The sequence below is a fragment of the Gallus gallus genome, chromosome 5, assembly GCF_016699485.2.
Source record: "Gallus gallus isolate bGalGal1 chromosome 5, bGalGal1.mat.broiler.GRCg7b, whole genome shotgun sequence".
NCBI lineage: Eukaryota > Metazoa > Chordata > Aves > Galliformes > Phasianidae > Gallus > Gallus gallus.
Genome location: NC_052536.1, coordinates 57,754,466 through 57,772,405, shown reverse-complemented (window position 1 = coordinate 57,772,405; position 17,940 = coordinate 57,754,466). Strand labels below are relative to the sequence as shown.

Genomic DNA, 17,940 nt, shown 5'->3' with positions numbered 1-17,940 from the left:
AGGCAGCGCTGCCTTCAGGGACACCGCATCTCCAGCCCTGAAAGCTCCCAGCGGAGCCCTCAGCCAGCAGAGAGCGGGGAAGAAGACAGCCAGGCTGTGGGAGGAAGGACAGATTGCTCGGGTGGGATGAGTTCAGTGTTGCTGTTCTCTGAAATGAGTCACAGGTTGGGAAAGTGGGGCATTAATCTCAGGGGAGATGAGTAAGTGGGCAGCACAAAGGCAGCGGTCAAAGGAGCATCACAAATTATCCCCGCAGCTCAGCTCTTCCCGCGTATTAGCAACAGCTAATGAAATCAGAAAGTGTCCGATAAAGCCCGGAGAAAAATAGAATGGAAATAAATGATGTCACCTCTGAAAGCACGCAGCGAATACAGGATGCTGGTGTGCCACCAGCCTGGAGGTCGGCTTGGCTGGCTTCTCTTCCAAAGTGCACGTCCAGCAGATGGTGCTGGGAGGTGATGGGGAGATGGCGCCACCACGGTCACTGCCAGCATCTCCAGTGCAAGCCCTGTCTGTTAAAGAAAGCGGCCATCAAACACCTGAAGTGGTTACACATCAATGGCCCCGTTGGTGTTCCTCGGGAGGCCATGTGGCACCGGGCCCTGCAGCACCAACAGGACAGCCAGCTATTGCTCACCATCCAGAGAAGCTTTGTGTCACCGTTTTGGGAACACGGGTGGGACAGACGCAGTCAGACGCTGACTGTGATTCAAGCAGCTCCTGACTCAGAGCCACTGAAGTCAGCAGAAAGCCTTTACGTGATGCTGCTGGGCTCGAGGGCCAGCCCCCAACCCCAAAACTGGCGAATTCCATGGGACCCCACGGATGCTGCTTGCCCACAATATGTGACACAGCTCTGATGGCACTCAGGCCACCACCTATGCATGGAGGAACTCCTCAGGACCACTCGGGTTCAGTGGGATCCAACACCTGCAGTAAGTCGGCACCTTTCCTTGCAGACCCTTACGGACAGACAGGAGGTGCTTCCAACCTCCTGAGCTTCTGCAACTTGGAAACAGTGCCACAGGGCCAGAGTCTTCGCCTTTCAGAAGCAGTGGATGTTGTGCTTGTAGTCCCTGCTTCAGTGCTGGGAACTTCAGACCTGGGATGCTGTAGGATATCTCACCAGGCATTCCTGCTGGAGGCCTCGGCACCAAGCATGGGCTCCATGAGCTGGAAGGGTGGCGTGATGATGGCATGTGGAACTCAAGGTCAGGTGTGCACACAGGGACTAAACCAGGATTGCTGCTGTCAGCCAAGAGCTCATCTGCTCAGAGTGGCTGACGGGAAGGAGGACCGGGCTTTATTCATCGCGTATGGGATGAGCTGTGGGCTGCCAATGTCTTAAAGGAATAAAAAAGGCAACGCTCATCCAAGGACGTGTCCACTGAGACGGCTCCAGTAGGCACAGGGAAACACAGCACAGAGACCCCGTGCAGAGCTCACCTCTGGGCCTGGAGCAGGAGTGCCATGCGTGGGTGGAGGTGTCCCTCTCAAAGGAGGGAGCTCTGAGCCATCCACTCTCTCATTCATCTCTTTGAGGTGTTACAGGAGAGCCGTGAAGCCCGCAGAGCTCTCTGGCCCACCTCACCCCTCTGTTATTTGTGAGCTCCAGCACGGATCAGAGCCCCACCAACCAACCCAAACTCACCCTCCTGGCTGCCCATTCCCTGCACACCCCCCAGAATCCCACCCAGGGCCGAGGAGCCCATGCAGCACACAGCAAAGGTGGGAGCAGCCAATTGACCACCTCAGTGATCCCCGCTGGGAACCCACCCATGGGGGATAGGGGGGGGTTGAGGAGGTCTCCTCCCTGCCCCACAGATCGATGTGTCGGGATGGTGCTGGCGGATTAATTAGCGACAGGCAGCCTTCAGCATCACATCCCGCTGCTCCTCGCTCTGATCTCAGATGAGAAACCCATCGATCTCCCCAGCCCTGCCTTCCTCACGTCCTACAGCCCGGCTGGAGGATGCGGTTGGGACGAAGGCTGGGATGGAGGCTGGGATGGAGGCTGGAGGGGATACGGGCGTGCATCCCGACCCCCAAATACGGCCGTTTCCCAAAGGACCCCCACAGCCACTGTGCCGCCGTGATTTCTCAGCACCGCTCCGCGCTCCCGGCCGTTATCTTCACGTTCGATCCCGATTTCAAAGCTGCGTCTCCCGCAGACAAAGCGGACCCTCCCGCGGGCTGCCGGGGTGCGAAGGGGAGCGGCAGGGAGCGGGCGAGCGACGCTGATAGCATCACCGCCATCTTGCGGGGTGCCCGCGGGGCCGGGCGGGCACGGAGGGCGGTCCGGGGGGCGGCGGGGGCCGCCGGCTCGGCTAAAACCGGGACTGCGGCGGAGGCGGCCGACCGCCCCAGCGCCGACCCCGCAGCCCCGAGGACAGCACCCCCGCACCGGCGCCACCGGACGGACGGGCGGGGCAACCAATAGCGGCGCGCCGCCCGCCTCCTCGCTGCCAGCGGACCAATGGGAGGGCGCGGGGCGGGGAGGGGCGGGGCGAGGCGGGGCGGCGTGCGGGCGGCGGGCAGTCGGCGTCGGGACGCGGCGCGGTGCGGTGTCTCGTCGGGCAGTGCCGCGGCCGGCGCCGCGCGTCGCCGTTCCCCCTTATGGAAGAGATGGAAGAGGAGCTGAAATGCCCGGTGTGCGGCTCCTTCTACCGCGAGCCCATCATCCTGCCCTGCTCGCACAACCTGTGCCAGGCGTGCGCCCGCAACATCCTGGTGCAGACGCCGGACTCGGAATCCCCGCAGAGCCGCCGCGCGTCGGGCTCGGCCGTCTCCGACTACGACTACCTGGACCTGGATAAGATGAGCCTGTACAGCGAGGCGGACAGCGGCTACGGCTCCTACGGCGGCTTCGCCAGCGCTCCCACCACCCCGTGCCAGAAGTCCCCCAACGGCGTGCGGGTTTTCCCTCCCGCCGCCCCGCCGCCCCCCGCCGCGTTGGCCCCTCCGCCTCCGCCGCCCCGCAACGCGTGCCTGACGTGCCCGCAGTGCCACCGCAGCCTGGTGCTGGACGAGCGCGGGCTGCGCGGCTTCCCCCGCAACCGGCTGCTGGAGGGCGTCATCGACCGCTACCAGCAGGGCCGGGCGGCGGCGCTGCGCTGCCAGCTGTGCGAGAAGGCGCCCAAAGAGGCGGCCGTCATGTGCGAGCAGTGCGACGTCTTCTACTGCGAGCCGTGCCGCCTGCGCTGCCATCCGCCCCGCGGCCCCCTGGCCAAACACCGCCTGGTGCCGCCCGCGCAGGGCCGCGTCAGCCGCCGCCTGAGCCCCCGCAAGATCTCCACGTGCACGGACCACGAGCTGGAGAACCACAGCATGTACTGCGTGCAGTGCAAGAGCCCCGTGTGCTACCAGTGCCTGGAGGAGGGCAAGCACTCGAGCCACGAGGTGAAGGCGCTGGGGGCCATGTGGAAGCTGCACAAGGTGAGGGGGCGCGGCGCGGAACCGCGGCGTGTTGGCTTGGAAGGGCTCCTGTGGCCCACAGCCCCACCTCTGCCCTGGGCTGCGTGCCCCCCGGCTGCACACGGCCCATCCGCGGCCTCGGGCGCCTCCAGGGATGGGGCGCCCACAGCTGTGGGCGGTGCGGGGCCTCACCGCCCTCCGGGTGGGGGATCTGAGGAGCAGAGGTGATGCCTGATGTTGCAGCGGGTTGGGAAGAGCGGTGCTGCGACGGCGCAGCTGCCCGGGGAGCGCCGGGGTCACTGCGGTGTTCCGGAGCCGTGCAGATGTGGCGCTCAGTCCCACTGAGCCCTGTCCGTGCTGGGGATGGGTTGACAGACGTGGTGATCCTACAGGGCTTTTCCGACCTCGTGATTGTAAATCTCCCCTCTTCTAGTTGTGAACCATTCGTAGAGTCATACAATGGCCTGGGTTAACAAGGACCCCGATGCTCACCCAGTTCCAACCCCCTGCTATGTGCAGGGTCGCCAACCAGCAGCCCAGGCTGCCCAGAGCCACATCCAGCCTGGCCTTGAATGCCTGCAGGGATGGGGCATCCACAGCCTCCTTGGGCATTCAGGGCAAAGCCAACCTGCAGCACGGTGACAGTGAGGAAGGGCTGCCTGCCTCCTGCACACTGACTCATGGGGAGGAGGAGGAGGAGGGTGCCGTCTCCTGAATGCTGATCAGCTCCGGAGCGCAGTCACTCCCACACAGGTCCCTGCTGGAGGAGAGGCTGCTGGGCTGGGGACAGAGCTGCCACCAGCACACAGCTCAGCCTGCACCAGCACTCACCTCCCCTTGTGAGGTGCAGATCCAGCACAGGTGAGCACACCTGGGCAACTCGGTGTGCACTCAGGTGCTGCAGGGTCAGCCCTCGCGAGCCTGGTTAGCATGGCTTGTTCTGCAGGGAGCACATATCGCCTCACCAATGCAGTCTCTCACTGATGCTGCCAGGCATGGAACTGCCGTGTTGCTGCTGCTGAGAGTTTCTATGCGTGTACCTGAAAATCAGACCGTGAAGTCATGCTTGCCTTTCTGCAGGTAGTCAGTGTGGTTTGGGGATGGGACAGGGCCTGAATTCATTGCCGTTTCCCACTGCGTGTTTGTCAGGGGAGCGAAAAGAGTTCTGTTGGCATTAAATGCGATTGATCGGTTTACATAATTAATTTGAAGGGATGATTTCACCTCCAGAGCTCAGGAGCGCTCCCTGAGGTGCTGTGCAGTGAGACTGCCCAGGCTTTGCATGGGTTGGGCTGTGTCCTGGGTTAGGGCTGTGCATCCGGAGCCAACAGCAAATTGGAGCCGGAGCCCCCCGGGTGCTTGGAGGAGCACAGCCCTTCGGCAGCAAGGCACACCTGCAGGAGAGGTGGCTGCCCCTTTCTGCCCCATCTTCCTGCTGTCCTGAGTGCTTGTAATGCATCTACAGGCCGTGAGAGGGGCAGAGGTGTCAGCTGTTGGCTCCTCTCACATATCACAGTGCTCTGTGCGAAATAATCCTCGCGATGCGTCCGTGCTCGTTGTTTGTGACCTGAGATGAATGTGGGCCCACGTTGACCCGAGCACGGCTTGCTGGGCTGCTGCTCCGTCCAGCTGTGTCAGTGCAGGGTTGCCAGGCCTTTGTCAATCACTGCTGAGTCAGCGGGCGGTCATAGGATCATAGCATGGCCTGGGCTGCAAAGGAGCACAGTGCCCATCCTGTTCCAACCCCCTGCTATGTGCAGGGTCACCAACCAGCAGCCCAGGCTGCCCAGAGCCACATCCAGCCTGGCCTTGAATGCCTGCAGGGATGGGGCATCCACAGCCTCCTTGGGCAACCTGTTCAGTGCGTCACCACCCTCTGGGGGAAAATGGGGTGGAGGCCAAAGGGCTTTTAGCACAGCTCTTTGGGAGCTGCTCTGCTTTTCGCTTCCCTCTGAAAGCAAAGATGATCATTTCAGAGTAATCGGTGCTGAGACACAATGGCATATAATGCAGGGAGCCCGGATTTCTAAGCTGGAAATCCCCTCTGTTCCTGTCTTCCCATCAGGACAGCTGTTGGGAGAGGAGTGAACATCCAGAGAAGCAAAGAAGGAAGCAGTTTTGATCTGAGTTTTGTCCCGGTTTTGGACACGTTTCACAGCTGTCTGGGTTTTGCCCTGGGAAGACGTAGTGCTGCTCATCGTGTCAGGAGCAGAAGCACAAGATGGAGCTGGCTCATGTATTCCTCACACATCCGAGTCCCTCTTGCGCTTGCTGGGAGGTGCGTGGTGAGGGCAGGCCTGGCAGCCTGTGATGGTGAGAGAGAGAAAACCTGAGAATGAGGGAGCTGGTGGGTTGGAAGGGACCTCACAGCCCTCCCCCTCCACCCCCAGCCCCAAAACTGCGCTCAGGTCATGGATCCCCACAGCATCTCTGCACTCCTTGCAGCAGAGCCCGGCTCTGCTGGCTGTAGTTGCATGCTGTTGCATCGGCTGTAATGATGGCTAGCAGCTAATTAGCAGCTGTGTTACCCAGCCCCCAGCTCGTGCACTGATACAGCCGGGCTGAGAGGTGCAGGGGAGCTCTGTGGATGCTAAGCCCCATTGCTTTGTACATTTGGGGTAAACCAGAGGGTGGAAAATACCGCATTGCCCGTTAGCTCCTGCCTGGGGCACGGTGGGCAGCAGAGCCAAGGCAGCAACAAGGAGGCAGCGTTGTTCATCAGCCTGCTGGCGCTGGTGGGAAACCCCGAGGGGTTGCTACCAGACAAAGGTCTGTTTGCGTTTGCAAAGCAAAATATTTGCTGCTGAGACAGAAGCAGTGAGAATCCTTCATCTTTCCCCACTGCGCTTTCCCAAGCCTTGCTTTGCTGGCCTTCTGGATTCCCACTGCCCTCACCCCATCTGCAGCACAGGGACCATCCATCCTCCTCTGGCCGTGCCGTGCAGCCTCCCCGCTGCTTTGTTCTCCTGTGGCTTGGCTTGGAAGGGACCTCAAGGACCATGAAGCTCCAACCCCCCACCACAGGCAGGGCCACCAACCTCCACATGTAATCCCAGCCCAGGCTGCCCAGGGCCCCATCCAACCTGGCCTTGAACACCTCCAGGGATGGACGGGGCATCCACAGCCTCTCTGGGCAGCTGTTCAGCACCTCACCACTCTCATAGCAAAGAACTTCCCCTGACATCCATAAGTCCTGGTCCCAGAGCTGGAGGTGACGCTGCCTTCTCATGTGAGCATTTATTTAGAAAACAGCTTTCTGTCAAGCAGCCCTTCCTGCTGTGCTTAACCTCAGTTAACGGAGGAACGAGCATCCAAGAATATCCCATTAATCAGAGGCAGTGTGGTACAGCAAGTTCTACAAGGCATTCTTGGAGCCAGAGCCGTGCTCAGTGCCAGGAGACGCCCACTTAGGTATTTGCAAGGAAAATGGGCTCCGGGCCATCTTGGAGCAGGGGTAAATCACTGCAGCTTTGTCAGTTCCAGTGGGAAGCCCTGAAAATGAGGCTGTGGGTGCCCCATCCCTGCAGGCATTCAAGGCCAGGCTGGATGTGGCTCTGGGCAGCCTGGGCTGCTGGTTGGCGACCCTGCACATAGCAGGGGGTTGGAACGGGAGGAGCATTATGGTCCTTTGCAACCCAGGCCATCCTATGGTTCTATGAAACGCTCCAGGACTTGAGAGGACAGTGCTGTGCTGCACCATCTGTGCTTGGGTGTCCCAAAGGCATCTCAGCACACGGCTGGGGTTGGCTGGGGTCAGCCCTTCTCCCATGGACTGATTCTTATCCCTCTCTCCTGTAAAGAGGAGGCAAGGCAGAATGTCACCCAGGAGCCTCCTGTCACCACAGCCCCAGCCTGAAGAACCTCTGAATTAGCAATGGGAGCAAACACTGAACCTGGTGTTGACATGGCTTGTGTTAACTTGGGTCCCTCCATGGGTTCTGTGGGTCCCTCCATGGCTCAGGCAGTGCTCTTTAGGAGGCTGTTGGACTCCTTATGCTCTCGGGAGGAATATCCTCTTTCCTCCAGCTCTGAAGGGAGTTGAAGGAGCTCTGCCTGCAGCTGACCCCAAAACCCCCCCTGAGCCCTGCTCGTGGTTGACCCGGAGGTGCAGGCGGGTCGGGTGGCCCATCTGCTGTGAGAAGCAGTGCAGGCGGGTTTGGCTTTGAAACAACCTCCTTTCTGCAGAATGCTCAGCATCCCCGGGTCCTGCAGGGGCTCACTGCTGCTCGGGTTCTCTCCAGTGAATGGCAGGAGATTCCCTGCTGTGCAAAGCAGGTGGGTTACAGCTGCAGCCTGTCATTAAGGACTGGGAGCATCCCTGGAAGTGGATGACACTGTTGCAGAAGGCAACACCTGGGCAGCCCACAGTGGGAGATGGGAGCACCCACACGTGATGGGCAGAGGAGGAGCATGCTGGCAGTGGGTACAGACCCCTTTGTGCTGCCCAGGGGCACAGCAGCCACGCGTGCACCCCCCAGCACTCAGCTATAGGGGCCGCCTCACCCCTGCCTGCGTGCTCCTCCGAGCGCAGCTTTGAACGACGGCTCTTTGGCATTGCACTGCTTTATTGGCTTTGCAAAGCTGAGGTATTTTTGGAGGGGCTGTTGCACCACAAAGGGCGTCCCTGCTATTCCAACCCGTCCCTGGGCATGCAGGTGCCTTCCCAGGGTGGAAATGGCACCGTGGTACTGCTGTGTTTGCACTTAGTGCTTTCCGCTGCTGCTTGGCTGGGAGCCTTGCAAGCTTCCTCCCCAGGAGGAGGGAGGGAAGGAAGGACAGGCCTGGGTAGCTTTGCTAATGAGCTGCTTTCCCCTTGTGTATTCAGAGCTGGTTGTAAGCCTAAATAAAAACACGATTCAGTCAAAATCTCCCACCATCAAAGCTGCAGCCCTAAGGAATAGGCCCTGTATCTGTGGCTTTACCCCGTTGCCTTGCAATCTGAACGAGCCCCAGCAGCTCTGCAGTTACCTGGGGTGCTCACACTGTCCTCTGCTCCTCCCAAGGTGCGATGTGCAGCCGCAGTGCTGGAGCTGGGACAGACCTGAAGTGGTTCCCTGCCCAAGTGGGGCACAGCGGGGACATCCAGGCTGCTAATTAAGAGTCAGGGCTGACGAGCTCCAGCAGATCGCTGGGTTAATCCCATCCATCACTGCAGGGTGGGTGCCTTCTCCTTACCCCATATAACTGACCCGTGTTGCTCAGGCTCCAGGCAGCCCCTGCTGGCACGCTGTGCTGGGTTTGCTCTCTGCGCCCAGCAGCTCCTCTCCCATTCTCTCCAGCGTTTGTTTGCATGGCAGCAGAGCTGCAGTGGGGCTCCTGGTGTGCTGCGCATCGCTGCTGTGAGCTGCCTGCCTTCGTGCCTATGGCTTCTAAACGTGCTTGTCCTCTTGTGGTGTGAAATGACTCCCGTGGAAGGCTGGACTGCTGCAAAGCATCGTCTGAGGTTGGAGATGCCACCTGCTGTCCTGAGCCTGGCTCTGTAACACTAACGTGCTTTAAAGCCATCTCTCGTTGCCTCCTTCCCCTCCTCCTGGATTCAAACAAGGTGAACGTATGTGAATGCACCAACGTTGGCTCCAAACCCCTTTGGCTGTCCTTTCTGTAAGGTCTTGGGGTCACCTCTTTCTTTCCCCTAGGAAGGTGGTTACTGGAGGAACGTGGATGATCCCCTCTCCCTCCCCCTGGTGTTTCCTGGATCCTTCCCTTCCTATGTAACCATCAATGATTCAGTGAGCCCAGCAGCTGCTTTCCTCATGGCACAGAGATGGATTGCCCAGCTCCAGCAAATGGAGCTCCTTCAGTGCTGAGCACCGGGTCCCCTCTCCTTTCCCTCTGACAGCCTCGTCATTACTTCCTAATTAGCCATACGTCCCTTCTTATTAAAGAACAATGTCTTCAGGGCACCCCTTAGCCCCGTTCTTGCTGAAATGCTGATTTATTCTTCCTGCTGTTTTATTAATGGCTCTGGGATCTTCTCGTAACCCATCCGGTCTGTGTGGTTAGCCTTCCCAGCACCCACCCCTACCCATGCCCTTCCTACTCTCACGCTGCCTTTGAGTGCTTTTGTCATCCGCACTGCTCTCTGTCTGCTTTATTGGCACTGAAGGTCTTAGTGGGGCTCTCAAGAGGCTGCTTGAGATGCATCTTCCAAGTGCAGGGAGGTGGGTTTGCCGGAGAGCCCTTCTTAGGCTGCCTCAGGAGAGCTGGGAGCTGCAGTCCTATGATGCTTCACACCTGTGCTCCTGCTGAACTCATTCCTTTCCACCCCATCCCACGCCTCTGCTGTGGGCCCATCGCCTCTCCCAGGCACACCCCAGCTGGGGATAAGGAGCAGGAACTCCTGGTTCTGCTTAGGCTGGACGTGAGATTCTTCCCCCCGCGTCCCTCTCTGCCCTTCCCTACAAGCCCTCTTCCCTCCTTATCCTGAAGCCTCGGTGATCCAGACTGCTTTTTGGGTATGCACAGCCACACACGCTGCCTGCTTCCTATCCCGTTGTGGGAATCATCCCAAATGCAGCCCCTTCCAACCTGGGATGCTCCCTGGCATGCAGGCTGGGGCTGCTGTGCTCGGAGGAAGGTGAGCAGAGGATGAAGGCTGCATGCTGTGCCAGGTGAGGTCTGAGCTTGCTCGCTGTGCTCTGAGTGCCACCCAAGCACCCGCTGCAGCAACGAGCATTGCCATCCCCCTGCTCTGGTGTCCATGGTGACGGGAATATCTCTACAGCGATGCTTCATGGAAGTAGGGAACCCTGCTCCTTGGACCTGCCTGTTTGTCTATCTTGTGTCTGCCCTCGGTGTTCTCCAAGGGGGACAATGTGCGGCCCAAGGACTGACTGTGGCCTCACTGCCCCATGGAGCAGCTGTGTCCCCACGTGGACGCCCCAATGAGCAGCGAGGTGGGAGCATCTCCACCGGGGGATGTTCACAGAGGGCACAGCTGCAGCCCCCAGGGCAGGGATTGCTCCTCACCTCTCCCCGTGCTGCCTGCAGAAGGCTCCTAGCACAGAGCAGGGCGGCTGGGCTGGGGGAGCGGCGTGCCGTGCTGCTGCAGGGGGAAGGGGTGAAGCAGGAAGGCCGATGGATCTGCACGCATCTTTGACTTCATCCTCCCCCGGCTCCTGCTGCTGTGTGATATCAGCAGTCTTATTAAGAGCAGAAAATCAGTGATAATCGGCTCGTGCTCCGTTGCCAATGAAACTGCAGCCGTCGGTAAGGCAGCAATCTCCTGGCCTTGGTGCTGCCTGTGCTGAGCAGCAGAGGAAGGGGTTTGCTGCATCCTTCGGGATAGGTGAGGTTTGGCTGGGAGAGGAGATACCTGGGGTTGCTTTAGCTCAGCTGGGGAAGGCAGACCAGCACTGAGGCACATTAGCTCGCCTTCAGAGGCTGCAGATGAAGGATTGGTGAGGAAGTGGCAGCAGATGGGTTGTGTGTGAGGGCACGGAGCAGCCCTGCTTTGCGGAGATGCTCGGGGGATGTGAGCTTGTCCCCGTGGAGGGGAGGGCCTGTGTGCTGGGAGCCAAAGGGAACGAGATGCCATCTCCCATCTGTGCCTATGAAAACCTCCCTTCAGCAAAGCGTGTGTGCTTGCTGATGTTGGGCAGCAGCCAAAGAGGCACAGGGCTGTGAAATGAGGAGCTGCTGATAAGGACAGGATCTCCCAAAGCCGGGCTGCCCGGCTCTGCTCAGCTCGGTGGGCTCTTACCTTTGGGCAGAGCCACGTGGGGACCATCCTGGGTGGGACGGTGGCTTCATTCAGCTCACCGCATCGCTGTCCCCCATGGTGGGACACGGTGGCCATCAGCGGGGTGGTGACGAGTGGCTGCTCTTCTCATTTGCATTTCTAGGCAATTAAATGTCAAAGCAAAGTCAAGACGTTGGCTGGCTGTCAAGCCTATTTATGGCCATCCCGGGCTGCAGCACACAGATGGGTGTTGCAGGCTGTAGGACAGGACAAAAGGATGGTCAGTGCTCTGAGTGCAGGAGTGACCCCACGGGGTTTGCAGCCTGCTTTCTCAGATGGCCCCGCGTTTGGGTTAGGATAGGTAAAACTCATCGCCGGGGCGGTTAATCAGGTTTAAATTTAACTCCAACCGAAGTAATCAGATTTAAAGACTTAATGCAGTAATGGGATGGCAGAGCTTAAGTGCGAGTAACCATGGAGGCAGCGGAGTGGGGAGGCGATAATTGGATTGAAGGCAAACGGGGCATCATTTTAAGGCAGAAAGCATAAGGGCTGCAGCGGGCACCTTGCTGGGCACGGGGCTGTCCCTGGGCTGGAGGCGGTGCCCATAGGGCTGCTTGCTGCACAGAGGCACCGGGGGGAAAGGAAGGGTGGCGCCGGCCGGCTGGGTGCCTCATTCCCACCCCTGGGCCTGCTGTGCTGTGGGAAGGGGTATCCAGGGCTCGGGGGCTCATTGGGAGCAAAAGGAAAACGCTGCAAGGAGCAGTGAGCTGAGGAGGGATCATCTGCTGCGGAGATGAGCTGCTGAGCAGACCTCCAAGGAAATGCGGGGTCTGGTTTTATTAACCGCTTCTCTCTCCAATTAAGGCTGTGCAATGAGTTTGTTGCTCTTTAAAACAGTAGTAAGGCTCTTGCAGTGGCTGCCTGGGAGGTGGAGGATCTTCCTTGCTGAGCTGCTTCCTTCTGACCCGCAGAGCCCTCCTGCAGGTGAGCTCTGCTGCCCCGATTCCGTGCGCTGCCTCAGCTTCTCTCCCAGCTGCTCGATCAGAGCTGGTGCTGTGCTGGTGGGCTCCGAAGGAAGGCAGCATCGTGCAGCAGCCCCACGCACCTCCCTGCCTGGGGCACCGCCAAGTCAACGGCCCGCAGTTCCCCATCAGCACAGACTGATGTCAGTGCAGGGAAGGCCTCTTCCAGCAGGGCTTAGTGAGGCCACGGGGTGCCCAAGGGGCATGGAGCTGCCCCCGGGCTAATTAGCGTGAGCACTGGGCGTGCTAACGAGGACACCAAGCTGTGCCGCCTGCGGGGCTGCCCTGCTCTCACCCGGAGATCCGCGGTCCCACCGCTCGGTGCCCCGAGCAGAACGCAATGCACTGCCCTCCTCCTCTGCCATTTTCTTGGCACGAGGGCACACTGAGCTCTCTGGCGGTTCCCTGCCCAGCTCCTCTCTTGATTCCGGCTCCCAGCTCAGCTCGTTGCATCTCCCTGCTCCCGTGCTAGCAGCAGCTGCAGCCAAATGCGGAGAGGCCGTGCAGAAGCCGTTCCCAGCAGGAGCGTCCCTGTGCAGGTGAGCAGGCAAGGACAAAAAGGGGCTGAGGTCCCCAGAAGGAGCGGTGCACGAACATCACAGCCCCACCACCAGGCTGCCCTCTGCCACGCAGCAAAAGGCATCTGACCTTCCTTTGTGTGTGAACTCAGCAAGAGATGTGCAAGATGGTGCCTCCGCAGCTCCTTCCGAGGGCAGCGCACAAGCAGTGGTGTGGTGTGGCTGCTCCGTGCTCTGCAGGGGATGGGAGGGAGCCTGGAGGAGTCACTGATCAGCTGCAGGCTGTCCTCAGCCTCTCACCAGCCCCATTCATCTCTGGAAGCATAGCAGCACTGACGCACAGCAAATGAGCCCAGTGCTTGCAGGGGGGTTGGCAATGCCCCGGCCTCACGACAGCAGCTGTAGATCAGCGTGCTGAGCCACGAGTGGCTGCAATCAGCCATCGTTACGGCCGCTCTCCCCAAGACAGGACGTGCCTTGGCTCCCCATTCCAGGAGCCGCGTGTTGCTGCTGCTCTGGGAGGCACCAGCTTGCACCGGGATCTGGCCAGAGCATCCCTGCCTCCTCCTGTCTGCCTCACGCAAGCCAGGTGGAGCTGCCTGCACTTCCTCGCCATCAGCCTGCTCTGCAGTGCCCAACATTTGGCCTTGTTCAGCTTTTCACCCCGCTTCTCCTGGGGATTTCGCAGGGATGCGCGGTGGGTTTTGCTGATGAGAAGCGAAGGTGATTTGTTGTTGAGTGTTAATGAAGCAAGGCAGGAATTAATTGGGCAATATCAAAGGGCTGTTAATAATATCTCGGTGCTCGTTTCTTCTGCGTAAAAATCAAAGCAAGGACTGCATCCCGTATCGAAGCAAGGACGGCACCTTCACCACGTCACACACCTCCTCCTCCCCTGGCTCACCTTGGGAAGCGTAGGGCTCAGGTGGGGATTCCCAGCAGGTTTTGGCACAACGTTTCCGTGCATTAAAATCCACGCAAAGAGCATAATTGCTGTTTTTCGCCCTGCGTGCCTTACTGCCAGCACAGTGCCCAGTGCTGCCTGGTGTGCAGTTGCAGGGGCTGGCAACCAAGAGGCGGCAGGTGGTTTTCAAAACAGGAGAAACCTCCTTTCAGGGAGGCTCCAGGCCTGTCCCTCCCATGGCGAGGCCGGAGGAGGCAGAGCAGTGTCTGCCCCCCATAGCGGGGCACCCTGGAGCCATCCAGGAGGCAATGAAAGGGCTTCAGCGAGGTCATTGTGCTCGCAAAGAATGCGTTCCCTGTCTTATTTCCAGGCTGGAGCTTTGAATCCCTTCTGCCTGCCGAGGAAATACACTGCCCCAGTGTGTGCCTGGACAAAGCCAGCGGCTGGGGCCATCTGTGCACACAGGGACAGCGTGGTGGTGCTCGCAGCTTCGGCTCCCGGCTGCTGCTTGCGGTCAGCTGAGTGTAGGTGGGCCAAACAGAGCAGGTGTGGGCTGGCCGGGGGATGCACAGTGACTTGGGGCAGGGGTGAGTAACAGCCCGGTGAGCTGATAAGGCATCAAAGTCCAGCGTGGCAGAATTGATTTCTGCTCTGCACTGCAGCGCCCGGAGCTGCTTTGCTGTTCTTTTATCAACAAATAATTGGCTTTATCCAAACCTTAGCAGCTGGCAGGCAGCAGCCTGGCTTTGGGGCTTGCCATGGGGCTGCTGAGCGTTAACATTCACATCTCATCCTCCTCCTGCATCCGCCCATGACTGCAAAGGAGCAGGCGGGGGGTTGTTGCTTGCCCGCCGTTTGCACCCAGGAGCTTTGCTCACAAACCCGGCTCTGTGTTTGCTTCCCTGGGTCAGACACACAGCAGTGGGGGCTGCACCCCTGGCCCCGCTTCCCCACCAGGGCCGGGCTGCCGTGGCTGGAGCTGAGAGCCAATTAGCAGCCGTTTAGCTTCATCAACTTTCTGAGTGAATGCAAGTTTTAATTAAACATGCCGTTCTAATTAGTCAGGCATCACGTACAGTAAGCTTGCCGCAGGATTCAGAGGCTGTAGGTCCCGTGCTTTAATTAAAAGAACGAAGCTCGTGACTTCAGCTCCAGCATCCGTGGCAGCTCCTCGTCCTTCCAGGGGTACGAGCAGAGCACTGGGAGCAGATCCCTTCCTGCCTTGGCTCACCGTGCTGCTCTTCTACCTCTCCCACCCCTCTGGGAGTGCCCCACTGCCCACGTTCAGACACCCACGGCGTGTGACAGCTCGTGTCCCAGCAGAGGATGTGCCCCTGCAGGCTGTGTTAAGGCAGGGGGGGGTGGGAAGGTGATCCAAGGCAGCCGGCGTGGCTTCACCACGGGCAGACCCCGCGTGCTCATCCCTGATGTCAGACAGGAGGGAGTCAAAGCCCAACAGAAATCCCTTTGTCAGCTGAGCCTGGGAAGGGGGGCTATCGGTGAGTACAGAAAGGGGATGAATTCTATCCTAAGTGCTCCAGGGACAGAGATTTAAATGCTTAACTCCCAGTTATGTGAATTATGGAGGTCTCCTCTCGCCGCTTTGGAAGGAGAGCATCAGGAAAGGAGGGCAGCTATTGGAGGAACCAATTCACTTGTTTTTAAGACCGTGCTAAATGGGACGTGTCTTTGTTTGACACTCATTCACTCCCACACCGATGCTGGTCGGGGTGGGACTCCGCTTTGGTCACATTCTGGGCCCGGGGGGCGTTCGGGTTGGATACGGGGAGCAAATTCTTCTCCCAGAGAGCAGTGCTGCAGTGGCACAGCTGCCCAGGAGTGGTGGGGTCACCGTCCATGGGGGTGTCCCAGAGCCGTGGATGTGGGCAGTGGGCACGGTGGGGTGGGGTTGGGGACCTCAGAGGTCTTTTCCAGCCTGAGTGGTTGGAGGAATGTCCCCGCACGCACTGGAGCACGTTGGTTCTCATCACCTTCCCTGTCCTGCTGGGGCTCAGCAGTCCCAGGACAAGCTTCCCAGCTCTGGGAAACCCCATGGATCCCCGGAGCTTTTCCCTGTCTGTTTCCACGCGGAGATGCACAGAGCACCACCTGCCCGTTCCCCCACACCTCTCCGTAAGCCTTCATCACCCCCTCCTCGTCCTGCCCCTGCTCACACCCATGCAAGCTGCTGCCTTCTATTCCTAGGGCCAACCTGGGTCTGCCTCGTGTGCCTGCTGATCCAACCCTTCTCCCAAGCCTGGCTTTGCTCCAAGGGCAGTGGCTTTTCAGGGAGGCACCTGTAGGACTGACAGCCCCCCCTCAGACATTTAATTTCTCCCCGACTTAGAATAACACAGAGCCAGAAGGGCTTGGTTCTTCTGTGCCCCACAGCTATGAATCATGCTGTCACTGTGCCCACGGTGCTGCCCTTAATGAATACATCCAGGCATGCCTGCAGGTCCCCTCGCACGTTCCCGCACGCGCTCCGTTGTCATTTGGCATTAATTAACATTGTTTAACGGGCTAACTGCTCCGTGTCCCCAGCTGGGTGGCTCTTGCCGTAAGCAGCAGGGATGCAGTGGGATTAAGAGCACCGTGGAAACGCTTCTCTGTGAGGCATCTTCCTAAACCTGGGGGTGTTGATGATGGCTTAACCCTCCTTTCTCCCCCTTCTCCCAGGGCTGTGGGACCCCTCCTGCCCCAGGAAGGCAGTGCTGGGACCCCGGCCCACCCCCACCGCACTCACATCAGCTCCTGCAGCACGTGAATGAGTGTGGGACATGGAAATGATGCTGCTGCTTCTCCCCCCTGCAGAGCCAGCTGTCCCAGGCCTTGAACGGGTTGTCAGACAGAGCCAAGGAGGCAAAAGAGTTCCTGGTGCAGCTCCGCAACATGGTGCAGCAGATCCAGGTACGGTGCTCAGCCCTTCCCGGGGGGATCAGCTGCTCTCTGGGATCTCCCACCCCATCTCCCCAGCTTGCTTCGGGGGGATCCTCTCCAAAGGGGCCCTCAGTCGGCACCTGCCTCTTTTCACATGGTCCTTGCCCAGAACTGCTCCTCCCGCAGCTGTCTGTGTGATGGAGCGAGCAGACCTCGCTCTGCCATAGGCACATCCAAGGATGCTCACTGCTGCTCTGTTCTCCACGAGCCAGGGCTGCACACACGCCATGCGCTAACAGCACCGATTCGGGTGCTGCATTGGCTGTAGCCGTCAAGATAAGCCTGGCAGTACCCCAGCAGGAGGGTCGTGCTGTGATGCTCTGCTCTGACCCCACAGGAGAACAGCGTGGAGTTCGAGGCCTGCCTGGTGGCCCAATGTGACGCCCTCATCGACGCCCTCAACAGAAGGAAAGCCCAGCTGCTGTCCCGCGTCAACAAGGAGCACGAGCATAAGCTGAAGGTGAGCGCCAGGCTGGGGGGGCTTCCTGCAGGGCTGGCACCAGGGCGGGGTGAGGACGTGCTGCTGTTTGCTGGGCTCGCTGTGAAGCTGCTCACCCTCTGTGCCGAACGAATGCCCCTTTGCGGTGGATGCTCGGCTCACTCTGATGGGTCCTGAGCAGAGCCCTGCTGCCTCCAGGGAGCTCCCGCTGCATTATTCCATCACTGCACCAATTAGAAGTGATTGGGTCGTTAGAGCCCTCTGTACGGCGTCCAGAGGCTGTTAGGTGACCTTGTTTGTGTGTTTCTTTGCTCCCGGCCTGATCCTGCAGGACGCGGTGCTGTGGGCTCTGGTTTCAGCAGGAGCTGCAGAGCTGGGGCTGCGAGATGCCACTTCTGTCCTGAGGCAGGGCAGGAATCACTCCGTGCTCCGTTCTGCCTGATGAGCACCTCAGGGTGATTGTTTCACCCAGCAGTGGGACGTCGGCACGAAGGGAGCTGAGCTGCAGATGTCAATGTGAGCATTGAGGTCAGCTGAAAGCAGGCTGAGCTCTGCACACCCCTCCTTCAAGCTGTCCCTCTCGAGCATTTCCGTCGTGTTCACTGTCCTATCTCCTCTCCTTGCTGCTGCTTCTCCCCAGCCTCCCTCCAAACCCCCAGCAGGGTGGCCGTTAGGCTCTGACCCACAATTAGACCCCGTGGGTCCCATGTGGGTCCATCCGAGTTGGACAATAGCAGCTTTGTGGGGCTGAGCCCTGCATCAGGGCTCGCCGTCTAACAACAAAGCGCAGCCCAAATAGGCAGTGCCACGTTGCTGGCCTGTAGATACAGAGAGGACCCCTGTGCCTGCGGGCTCCCTTTCACTCTTGCCCTTCAGGGCACGGTTAATTAAAGCATAAAGCATTTCCTTTGCTCAGCACAAACCACATTTTGGCCGGGGGAAGGAATCTGCTTCCCACGACTTGCTCATCCCACACTGCGTGTCCCCCATCCGATGCACACATTCATCCTGCCCTATCC

The 17,940-nt window shown here is 59.4% G+C and overlaps 1 protein-coding gene and 1 non-coding gene across 19 annotated transcripts in view; both read left to right on the top strand.

Moving 5' to 3' along the window:
- The first annotated feature begins 2,532 nt into the window (after window positions 1-2,532).
- TRIM9 (tripartite motif containing 9) overlaps window positions 2,533-17,940 on the top strand; it is a 31,544-nt gene continuing 16,136 nt past the window's right edge. For all 18 annotated transcript variants that reach the window (XM_040701824.2, XM_015276764.4, XM_040701823.2 and 15 more), the window contains exons 1-3: window positions 2,533-3,435; window positions 16,357-16,452; window positions 16,820-16,942. In XM_040701824.2, the coding sequence (XP_040557758.1) occupies window positions 2,617-3,435; window positions 16,357-16,452; window positions 16,820-16,942 (1,038 nt within the window). In that variant the 5' untranslated portion in view covers window positions 2,533-2,616. The remainder of the gene's footprint in view (window positions 3,436-16,356; window positions 16,453-16,819; window positions 16,943-17,940) is intronic.
- Window positions 14,623-14,711, top strand: MIR1703 (microRNA 1703). The gene has a single exon (NR_035197.1). It is a non-coding gene; the product is annotated as a microRNA 1703 (primary transcript).